Source organism: Pomacea canaliculata, linkage group LG10, assembly GCF_003073045.1.
Source record: "Pomacea canaliculata isolate SZHN2017 linkage group LG10, ASM307304v1, whole genome shotgun sequence".
Classification (NCBI taxonomy): Eukaryota; Metazoa; Mollusca; class Gastropoda; order Architaenioglossa; family Ampullariidae; genus Pomacea; species Pomacea canaliculata.
Window position 1 is genome coordinate 12426307 of NC_037599.1, and position 12216 is coordinate 12438522.

At 41.4% G+C, this 12216-nt stretch overlaps 1 protein-coding gene across 1 annotated transcript in view; it reads left to right on the top strand.

Annotated features, from left to right (window-relative positions):
• Positions 1 to 1022: 1022 nt before the first annotated feature.
• LOC112574215 (orexin receptor type 2-like) overlaps positions 1023 to 12216 on the top strand; it is an 84273-nt gene continuing 73079 nt past the window's right edge. The window contains exons 1-2 of the mRNA XM_025255114.1: positions 1023 to 2264; positions 3231 to 3742. Coding sequence (XP_025110899.1) covers positions 3332 to 3742 — 411 coding nt within the window. The 5' untranslated portion in view covers positions 1023 to 2264; positions 3231 to 3331. The remainder of the gene's footprint in view (positions 2265 to 3230; positions 3743 to 12216) is intronic.

Sequence of the window (12216 nt, forward strand, 5' to 3'; positions counted from 1 at the left end):
GTGTCATGTGTCAGATTAAAAAAAAAATCCTGAATTTGGTTGACATTCATAAAGTCGCTTTTGACTCACAAGAACTTTGGGCAAAAACTCAAACAGTACAGAGATGTTTTGGTTACATCTCCAGTTACCAAACACATATTACAAATAACAGGAAAACTAGTCGTCAAAGAAGCTCTTAGAAACTGAAGCCACTTCTGAGGCATGGTCAGTCCAGCAACTCTCAATTTGCGGTCAGGTTTGTTTGTGTTTGCTGAATGAAGAACGATCTAAAAATAGAATAACGGAGAAGCTTTCTGTGATCAAAGGACTGTCTTGTTTTTATTGTGTATCGGGGGAGCGAAGCAACTGGCATTTTGTTTTTCGGTGGGGGGAGGGGAGATGATGGGAGAGAGGGGGGATAACTGTGCGAGTCGGGATCAATACACTCTACACTCAAGTCAAGGGGCGGTAAACGAGAAGTGTCTTTGTCATAAAGCGATTTCATGGTTCATGTACAACCTTTAAATCATGTGAGAATTATTTAAAACAAGGAAAAAAGTTAGTTTTCTTTTTCTTTTTTTGTCATTTCAATTACTTGTGTTGCAGTCGCCTTTATTCATTCTCGTGATTTCATGTATTTGTATATGCGCACTCGCACGCGTGTGAGTCTGTGTGAGTGTGTGCGTGTGAGAGCGAACAGTGATATAGAAAAGTAGCTAATACTTTTTGTCTTTCATGAAAGCCCTGTAATAGGTTAATTAGAACTGCAAGGGTCTATGTACAGCTAGTCATTGAATAATTAGATGTTTTCTCTTTACCGAGGTTTGACACAAGCGTCACCTTGCAGCTGTTGACACTTGACCCCAACAGCTGCTTCTCACAACTGTCACTGTTAATTTGTTTACATTCCTTAGCTAGAGTCGTGTCACGAATCATTTGTGTTAACAGGCGGAAGTGCGATATCCAATTACTCCCCATTACGGAAGTCCGTATCTAGGACACCTGCTGACCTGCTTGCCTTCACGTGACGTCACGGGCCGGTGAGCTGGAACCGTCGGCTGTCGTAACGCAGGGGAGATAAGCCTCCACTAGAGCTAAGCACCGAGTGTCAGTTATCTGTCTTGAGCCTAGATTAGTCCTCATTTTACACTAAACCGGATTCTTTTCCATCAGCTCATTTGTCCTTCATTTGGTTCATCCGCCTGTCTCTGTCTGTCTGTCTGTCTGTCTGTCTGTCTGTCTGTCTGTCTGTCTGTCTGTCTGTTTGTCTGTCTGTCCTCAACCCCAACTTCCATCTTTCTGTCTGCTGCTTTGCCTTTGACCCCGGCCTATCTGTCTAGTTTTTTTGCAAATCTCTTTCGTCTGACTATTCTAGTTACCTATCAGAAATATATTTTAATCTGTTCGACTTCACTAGGCATAAAACGCAAACTAATTTCGGAGCAGAGACCAGAGAAATAGAATGCTTAATTAGTGGATAATGGGAACACGAAATACAAGCAATAATTGATTACAGGTATGAATAGTTTAAATATTAATGTATTTTAATTAAAACTAAGGAATCAGCAACGTTCCGGGGTTATTATCAACTCATTCAATTTTCTCTAATATCATTTTTTTTTTTTTTGTCTTTAACATACATACACACCGTACTCGGATATATACAGTCTTCATTCACCACTTCAACACCCAGGGAGATATGTGTGGGTGTGAGTGAGAGAGAGGGAGAGCTGGTTGTGCTGCCATCGGTCCGGTCGGCGTGCCAGCGTGCAGCACGCGCAAAACGCATCGCGCGCGCCTCCTGCGCAACTTTGTCCACGAGAGAAGCTGAGGTCCAACGCCGTCGGCCACACAGTGTCGGCTGCTGCTGCTGCTGGTGTGTGCGGGGGTGGACCATACAACCACCAGCCAGTGGATGCACACCATCTCTACAACCTGCCCTCACCTTCCTCTCCACAAAGCTCCGGCACCTGTTGCGACAGAAAGTCAAACTTCTGACTGCAGCAGTGGATGAAAAAGTAGCAAAGGAAACTTTTTCTTCAGCAATCAAGATTTGATCTTTGTTGTCGCAGTATTTATGATGTTTATATCATCAACAATGAATACAATTCAAGGAGTGGAAAACCTGTAGATAAACTCTGACAAAACTAAAGTTGTATTCAGGTGTAAGAGGATTTGATCCACACTTGATGGGTTCAGTTGCCTGGAGTTGACACTGTGTTGTTGCTGTTTATCTGATGTGGATGACAACAGACTGTTTATGGTGGAGTCAGCAGACGAGAAAGGTAAACATACTGTTTACGCTGGTCAAAGTACAATGATGAAAGAATCAGGAAATCTCTTGATCTTGGACAAACTGTTCTGGTACTTGAATCGAGAAGTAATATCAGAGCATCCTAACATATTTTGGGATAGTTTGCATTGCTACATTTTAACAAAGTTAAAAAAGTTATTAATTATGCATAGACAGCGAATCCTCTATAGCAGCTCTTCTGCACATTATTACTTATTCATGTTTTTCCAGTAAAATGTGCAAAGCGTGACTAGATAGCATTCTCTTTCTCCATCTTTTTGACCTGACAAACATGAAAGAATGTTTGAACAAAACTGCATAAACAGTCTTTATATTAGAGAGCAATTATGGGATTGCTTTTTTTTGTTGTTGTTTATGATGCCGCTTGAACGATATCAGGTGATGACAGAGCAGGAATTTATTTCACACGATTTACTTGTTTACTAGAGATTATTTTGATGTGAACGGCGATAACATTACGCTTAGAACTAATACACTTCGATTCCTAAATTTTTGTCGTCCCTTCAAGAAACTCTTTATTTAATTTCTTATATTCAACCATGTACTTTTTAAAAATGGGATGGTTGTTAGTCTAAGAAGCGAATTCTATTACAAGACTACCGTCCGCACAAATCATAGTTTTATTTGGTTAGCTGGGGAAGGAATCCCTCCGGCATCATTTTTCTATATTTGCCTCCATCCCCGTATCTCTCCGTTTATTCTTCCTTCTGTCACCATGTATTAGCTGCATTTAGCTTCAGAGAAGGAAGCACGTTTCCTTCGTGTAATTTCGCTAGTCCCATCCACCATCTTTCAGACCCGAAGAAGGTAGGATACAATTTTGGCTCGAGGACAACCAAGGATATCAAGAAAAAGTTTCACGACTACAAACTGGTTTAGTTCCAGCTTTTGTATCACATTTTCCAGTTTATTTTGTTTATTTTTATTTTCTTTCCAGCAAAACTCTGATCACGCAGTGGCCATTACTGTTGATCTGACGTCATGATGGTGCCTCTGTGACGTGTAAAGGGAGGTAATAACGTGGTGACACAAATCCAGATGTCGCTGCCGACCAGCTGTACCGATGTGACGAACTGTTCTGAGGTGGAGGGCGACGTGTACGTGGACAACAACTCGCTGATATGCTGGGAGTTCTGTAATGTCAACGCCTGCACCCTGCAGGAGCTGAGCGAGTGCGTCTACGACTTCATCCGTCCCACGTGTCTGGAGTGGTTCTTTATCAGCCTGCACCTCGTCGTCTTTGTCGTCGGCGTGGTCGGCAACTTCCTCGTCTGCTTTGTGGTCCTGCGCAGCAGCCACATGCAGACCGTCACCAACCTCTTCATCGTCAACCTGGCGGTCGCTGACTTCGTCGTCCTCATCTTCGCGTCTCCCACGTCCGTGCTGCAGGCCGTGACGGAGACCTGGTTCCTCGGCGAGACCATGTGCAAGATCACCTATTTCATTCAGGTGAGAACCATCAACATCACCCATTATGTTTAGGTGCGAACAGGTGCAAGAGTCCCCGTTACTGTAATCAGGTGAGAACAGATTGCGTAGTATTACCTTGATTACCTGTGTACCAGCGCGTGCCTACGCTCGTAATTAATGTCATTGCCCATCACCAGACCAGGCTGCTGTCCTCGAGGTTATCTCATTATATCACGCGATGTGATCCATAACCAAACAGCACTCGGTTCTAGCCTTATTATCCGCTTCACAAATCTTTCATTTAGCGGTTGTTTACATCTATCACCTTATTAGTCTTTTGTTTATCGGCTTCATTATCGTCTGTCTGGAGGCAACCGCGCTGTGTACCAGCAAGGTGTCTGTTCTGATGGAAAGGTCTTCTTAGGATTTTTAAAAATAAAATTACAATTACGCTCTAATATAAGTAAATGGATGGCAATATTTCCTAGTCGTCTCCCACTGTGTTGCTAGACAATGTATTTATCTTTCCTCCATTTGTGTCTTGAATGTTTTTAGTTCATTTTGCAAATAGCTCTTAGACTGAGTGTCAACCAACTAACCTTAGGATTACACCTATGCATCGTGTGTGTGTATGTGTGACAAACAAAGAGTAATAAGAATATTGCTGTTGGTGACAGTATGCACACCACATTAATGCACGGTTTCCTCCCTCTTCTATTATTCCACTCAGTGCGAAATAACTAGATGGCAGTTCTAGCCGGCCGACCGACCGATCCACCCACAAATAAAGATTTGTGCACAGAATTGTGCGCACGTTTGAGGTTTAGTGTAAGTGTGGACAGATGTAGGTAAGCTGATTTTTAAGACACATGGGCTCAACTTACCCGTCATATAGTCGTGCGAATGTTCATATTTACGTATGGCCAAAGTTTATGTAGGTATGTCACTCATTGTTCTGGTTTGCAAGTGTCGACAACATACATTTTTTTTATCTTATGAGAAAAATTCATGTGTGTATTTCGCTGCTAGGAATTTATAAGAAAAAAACCGCGAACAATGAAAATAAAAAGAGTTATCAGGTTGATTGATCTCATAAACTATTTAACACTGACATGCTCACAAAAATCAATGTAAATTGTTGCCCTCACTTACCCTTTAAAAACCCGTGTACACCAGAATAGTCTGTCTGTCCTGTCTGTCTGTCCTGTCTGTCTGTCTCACTCTCACACACACACACACGCACACAGGCTGTCTAGTCAAGTCGTTCTCAGCAGAACTATAGACAATGGGATGAAGCTTCACTTTACTCCGCCAGTTGACAATCAGAGATGACTTGTTGTCAATAACGGTTACTAGGTACTTATATTCCAACGTTCAACTGTCATGTCTGGATATGTCAAGGTTTCATCATAAAATCAGTAATCGTGTCTTTATTTTTTCCCCAATTTTTATGCATTAGTAATTAAGTTTTCAGCAGTGACAAAGCCTCTGGACCTCTTGAAAGAGTTTTAAACACCCCTAAGATCAGTGTCGGAGTGTTGATTACTGTAACGTATTATGTAATACGTAACATTGGTGTGTATGTGCAGACACGTAACTGTGACGTTTAGGGGTTGACACAAGGTGGGATTGTGAGAATACTCAAGCGGTTTGTTTGTGTGTGATCTGGAATCGGCGAATATAAAGATAAGGAAAAGAAAGCGATGAAAGACAGCGAGATTTACTTTGAATTTTCTGCTGCAGCGCTGTCGTGAAAGCCCGGGTGTAATCACATAGAAAGCTTAGGCAGAACATTCTCAAGGGTTTTCTCCCCTCCCATCGGAGGAAAGCCGATTACACACCAGCTGTGTGTCATTTTCCCGGAAGGACAAACACGAAGACAAACAGAATCTCTCTAACTCATCAGGTCTGGCAGAGCTCATCATTCCGCATTAATTTAATTTCCGTTCATATGTAATCACTCTTTAACCTGGATTAAAATACAGAGAGTTGTTCCCCTTTACAAAAAGCCACGCCCACGCGTGCCAGTGAGCAGACTCAAATATTCACATACGCTTTGATGGTTGGGTTCTTTTCTTAAAGAAACTACAGCATTGGTCCTAAAAATACAATAGTTCAATCACGAAGATTGTAGTGAGCTCTCCTCAGCGTAGACATAGTTTGGGCGGGACAAAGTCTTCAAGAAGTTTTGGTGACACAGACACGTAGACAATGTCACACGACATGACACACACACGTGATCACAGCTACTCACTCTGTAGACAACTCACACAAGGTATTTAAGTGTAAATTCAATTCCCCAGTCTGGTCACGAAAACACTTACCCCGCGTTACTATATTGGAAAAACAATTTTCGCTTGAATTTTCTTGTTTGGTGGAGAGAGGTCTAGTTGATAAACACGCTGGTACCAGCGGCAGGAGGCTGTGATTGATTGTATATTAAAGGGCTACTGCTCTATAGAAGCGGCGCAAACGACAATGGTAATCCGATGTTGCATTCAGTAGTACGCAGACATGAAAAGTATCAATACAAGTCCTGTCTTTAAATACAATTGTAGAGTACATGGATTATTCTTATACTGTAGGCTTTATACGCTGACAGATTCAATGACAGATTTTTTTTACAATCGCTTTACTTAATGAATCCAATAAAAAACTCATTTTAAAAGTATTTGGATGAATATATGAAGTTTGTATTGATTAAATATAATAAATCACCAATGTATAAATTTAACAGCAGGGTTATGACAAGAAGAAAAGACTGCTCAAGTAAAGTCCTCCAAAAATGTTCCTACAAACAACTAAAATCAAAGGACATTGCAAAAGACAAGAATTCATTGTCATCGAGTATACAGTTTCCTAAAAAATAAACAAAACAAACAAACAAGTTTGTCTGAAGACGTGTTATATGACAGACAACCGCACAACAAATACTCCATTACAATGAAATTGTAATTAATCCAGCAAATTAAAGTGGAGCAAAGAAAAAAAAACAGTGACAACACCGGCAGGAACCCAACACATCGCCCAACACAACACACTAGCTGGATTAAAAAAATCAGTTTAATTAATTAATATTATAAAAAGTTTAGCTGACTGCTTTGAATAAACGATGAAACTATCCACAGCAACTGTATTCACGCCTGACTGGTAACGATAGGGTCAAGGGTCGGAAGTACACGCGTGTAAGCATTTTTTTTGCTATAAAATTCTAGCCTTTAATTTCCTGTCTGTTCTGTAGTAAGCTACTTGCTTACTCACTGATAAGATTATAAGAAAAGGGAGAGAGAGAAAAAAAAACAGTGGCCGAATCTGAACTGAAAGGCTAACTAAAAAAAAAAAAAAAGTTAATTAATCAGTCCAAGTACGGGTAAAGTATTCCACAGAAAAATAATGACTTCATACAGAGTTAGAAACACTATCCTTAGACAGTTCGGACTGTCCAAGCAGCAGCAGCAGCAAGAAAAAAAATGCTAACAGATAACTAGATTAATGTCAGCATCATCTGAGGTCTCTCAGTTAAACAAAAACTAACAGCTTAAGAACTCGCGATTCTGCACCCGCTCACACAATTATGTCTTTTTACAATCAGATGCTTTTCTTTCCCATGCAAACATTTCATTAGAGAACTAAGTCTGATTTGAAAGTAGCCAGGGATTTTTCCAGAGTAAGGAGCATGATTGCCAGGCAAACAGTTGTGTTAGCCCTCTGTCGGCGTCCATCCGCCTTTTGGGTAAGATTAAACCTAATTTCAAGGGACTTCAAATTATGTATGTTCTTGTGGCACCTAGCAATTTCAGGGGCTTCAAAAAACGTGTTTAATTTGAGCTATTTAAACTTTTAGCAGGGAACGTTCGAGAAATTTGGAATGGAGCTTTGTCACGAGCTGCCTATTTACTGTGACCAGTTTGGTTCTGTTCTTGACAGGATTATGACTCCTATCCGGCTTGAAAAACTAATCAAAAGCCGACACAGGAAAGAAATCAGGCCTTTTAATGATGAAGTGATTTTGGAACTTTTTTTTGGTTTTATAAGTAATGGAACAAAATGAGAGGTGTTCAGCTGAAGTTGAAAACTTTAGAGTACGATAGCAAGTCCTGTTCTGAAGCAAACTACTTTGGACCGAAACTGTAAGGATGAGGATGAATCGAAAGTGAGTATTTTCACGAAAGGGTCCTTTCTTTTGTTTGTTCACTATTAGCTGTGGGTCAAGGGTAAACTGATTCACTCTGAACAGCTAAAAGGTTGTGCAGTCCGTGGAGAGGGTTGGACGGTGTGAACCACTCACTCACCACGCGCGAATCTCTGCTGGCACGGCTACTCTTGTTAGCTGCTCTTCCAATTTTTTCTGTTTCGTTGCTGATGTTCTACTGATGCTGTTTCACTAGATCAGCTCTGCATTCTAAGCGCTCAGAAATATGCACCGACCTCACCTTAGATGCTCAGGCTCAGCTAAGAAATAAAAAAGATGACACTGCTATAACTCTAGAAAGAAAGAAGCAAAGAAACAAAGAAAGAAGCAAACAAACAAACAAAAAATCACAAAAAATTAAAAAATAAAATAAATAAAAAAGAAACAAAACTAAAAGAAAAAATAAAAAAAAATTTACCCCTCTCCAAACAAAACTCCACACAAAGAAAATGAAATATAAAAAAATGAACTAAAATTAAAAAAAAAATCTGACCAAATCAACAAGCCAGCAGCAAAATAAACACAAAAAACCCACAAAACTAACGGCTGGTACTATTTAGAAACTAACAAGGTTCCCACGCTGCGCGCACAACGTCCCGCTGATAGTGACGTCACTTGAAGGTAACGTCCCGCTGATCGTGACGTCATGTTGGCACACTGTGGCTCTCGGCACCCAGGCAACCGCGCTGGGTGTGTCCTCCGAGAAAAAAAGAATTCCCCACGAGCAGCAGCTGAGGTGATATTGAGAGACGGACCCTTGCAGATGCAGAGATCCGTACAACAAAAAAATTCCTACTTGCTGAGGTCACGTGGTGTTTTTTTCATAGTTTGTGTCAGGGGTCTGTTTAGAGCAAGATACTTGGGCTTCCTAGCACAGAATCACGAGAAATGGAAATACTTAGGGGAGGTTTTTGTAAGCATTATTTTGATTAAAGGAATTTTCTGCATGGGTCGCTAATGGCAAGTGACAAATTAGACACAATCTTGATGCCCCAGTTGGATAATTCCCTTTTGGAGAGGAAAAGCTGGGATACATCGGGTCATGCTCTAGGGAAAAATGTCCTCCACTTCGTATCTTTTGACATCAAACTGACTTATTTGCTAAAATAAAGGCGATTTTTTTGGTTGACAGAAGATAGTAAAGGATTATGCGATTAGAATCTTCTTCATACCTGGGAAAAAAACCATTAAAGTCCCTATTTTTATGTATTAATTAAAATTTGCTGAACTTTTTTCCTACGTCAGTGTTACGACCTGGACACGTCACCACTGTACCTCGTCTTTTTCAACCAGAGGAAAACTATCTCCCCCTACCTCCCACACCTCTCTGTCTGCATCAAGGGAGTGAAGCGAACGGTTTTGGGGGAACACAACCGGGTAGACAGAACACTGCTTCTCCATCCCAAGTTATTTCGTCTAGACGCCGCGAAGGATAGTCCTCCCCTCAGGATTGCAAGTCTGCTCGCAGCTCCCCCGCCGCCGTCTGGGACACGTGGCACTGCTTGTTACGACCATTACACCTACTTTAGTCGTAATTTTATATCACCGTTTCTCTGAAGCATTGGTGCCGGTTCCGTAACTGAACCTTTCTACTAGCATTTAAAATGGATGAACTTAAACAGGTCTTTATGTGATCCCATTTTGCATTCGAGAAACGGTCAGGCAATCGCTCTTTTATAACAGTGGAGTTCATGGCATGGTGAAGGCTTGAGTCCCATGTACTAGTTATAACAGCCTTAGGGTCACAGATAGTAATAGGCTGCATGTTGTATGCTTTCAGGGTTCAGTTCTTGGGTCCTTATTGTTTACTGCCTCTGTCCAGCCACTTGGCCATGCGATCTGCCACTTTGGCTTGCATGCCGATGATACTCTGTTCCCGGGATCTGGCCCAGCTTACCAACTCCACAGTCTGTTCACTTCACCAGGACTCAACAAACCATCGACTCTGTCAAACACTGGATGTTGGCGAACAAATTAAAGCTTAATGGGGAAAAAATTGTAGTCACCCAGATTAAAACATTTGCCTTCGTCTCCATCACTAACTTTCTCAGGATCCATCATCATTTTCTTACATTCTGTCAGAACTCTCGGAGTTCTCTTGGACACATCATTGTCCTTCGAGAACTGTGTCAACTCAGTTTGCAAATCCATCTTTCTCCAACTGCGCAGGATCAGCCTCATGAAGCATCTCTCTGTTGTCTGCACCAAGCTGCTTATGTCAACCTCATCAGAATCTCTCTGTTGCCTGCACCAAGCAGCTTATGTCGACATTTCTGTTGTCCAGGCTCGGCTACAGTAACTCTATGTTCATGGATCTTCCTAACCACCTGCATGACAAGCTCCAGAGGGCTCTGAACAGTTTTGCCTGCATTCTAATGTCCTACACTCTGGTTGTTCGTTTACTCTCGTAGGTCTTCCGGCTCCAGTCGCTCATTCTCCGAGGTGCGTGGTGTAAGACAAACCTACCCCGTGTGGGAGCTTGTCCCACAGGACTGTCCTCGTATTAACACCAGTTGCCCAGGGCGATGTTTCTCTGTACCTGTTCGATACGTTAAAGGGTATCTGTCATTTCTGGCATCCCAAGCAATAGTCCTCTGGGAGTTCTTGAGACAAGAAGTAATTTATTTTCGTAAGGAAAGTAATTTCCAGGACTGCTGGCGGGGTCTCGGTGCCATCGCTGACCAACCTAGGCATGTATGGAATTATATTTACCATAGCCCTATCATCAGGTTTCATCATGAAGTATTCAGTGTCATTTATAGAAAAGTATCAGACACAAAACCATTATCTGGCACTGCAGAATTGTAAAGAAAATTTTAACAAGGAAACTAAACCAATATATATATACACAATCATTTCAGACGGGACAGAGTATCATGCTGTCATGAAAAATAAACTTTCCGAACTAACTTGTTACAAACATTCTTCAGGTTTGTCTACAATACCTTCATGCTGTAGAAGACTAGTAAGACAGACTACCACCAAAGATAAAGAATTAATCACAATGATGTCACATTTATTCGTAGCTCATCAGCTAGGTTTTAGCGAGAGCTGGCTATAATCACATTAATTATTAACCCACTCTCACCTTGCAGTCCATTCTGTAACCTATCCTCGCCCTACCCAAGCATTTGTTTACACGAAATTAATAATCAGACGGTTCATTTCCGCGATTTTAAATGCAGATTGAAATATATATCTGTCTGCCGTGTGGATGCCCAGCTGGTAGCTACACCCAGCAAATGAATTGCTTATGAGAAAGAAGATGTGTACAGTATTTAATTACGAAGATCTGTGTCAACAATAGGGAACATGAAGACATGGAGACAATCATGAATGTATGACACGATACCTTCTGTTCACGAAATCCGTGACATCTTAGAAGAGATGACTAAATAATAAAAGTGAGCATCCTATCTACGAGAAAAATAAACGAAAATGTATTCCCGTGTTAATCAGCAAGCACTGATTACTTGCTTCATTCCATCATTCATTTGTCTTCGTCGTGGTTCGTATGAACAGTGAAAATTTCATGTCAGCCGCCTAGGCAGGTGAGTGGTGTAACGAAACTCTCTGACATCTCTTCTCCCGTCTTCCCCAATATGTATTAATCTTCTTAGTGTCGCTGGATGCTTTCAAGATGCAGAGCTGAAAATAAATTCTGCTTAAGTTTGAGTCGCCTCTGTGTGAAATGTGGGTGAGCCTTTATGCATCCTATCCAATGATAGAATCAGATAAAACTAAATGGGTTTGGGCAATACCCATATGCCAAGATTTAGTCTTGGATTCTTCTGTAGTAAAAGGTTATTGCATTGGCCGGAATCTCTCTCTCTCGAGCTTGGGCTTTGAGAAAAAGAAAGAAGGAACGACAGAAAAGACAAAGCGATGGATTCTGTGTGTGTGTTATTAATATTCATAATATTTTCTGTTTCTCGGCCTGATACTCACATTCCCGTGGGTTCGCACTAAAGAGCGATCGTAAAACATTTTTTTTCTGGCAGTGATTTGTCTTGCGCATGTCTTTACTTCAGGGCTGAGTGAGACTTGAACCCTTGCCTCTCATTTTTCCCTCACACAACAACCCCGATACATTTCCGAGGATCGACATTCCTTTGAGGAATTTGACAAATAATGTACAAGGACCCTAAGATGCGAAAACATTTTTTCCGACCGCCGGCGTCTGGGTTTGTTTTGCACCTCGAGGCCCAAGCCTCGTTCCTGTTTCATTGCTACCTTCCAGTAATTTCTCTTCGGTTGTGGAGTGAAGAACTAGCAGCATTTCCCGTTCCATTCGATGTTTTGATGCACGTGCATGAGGTAA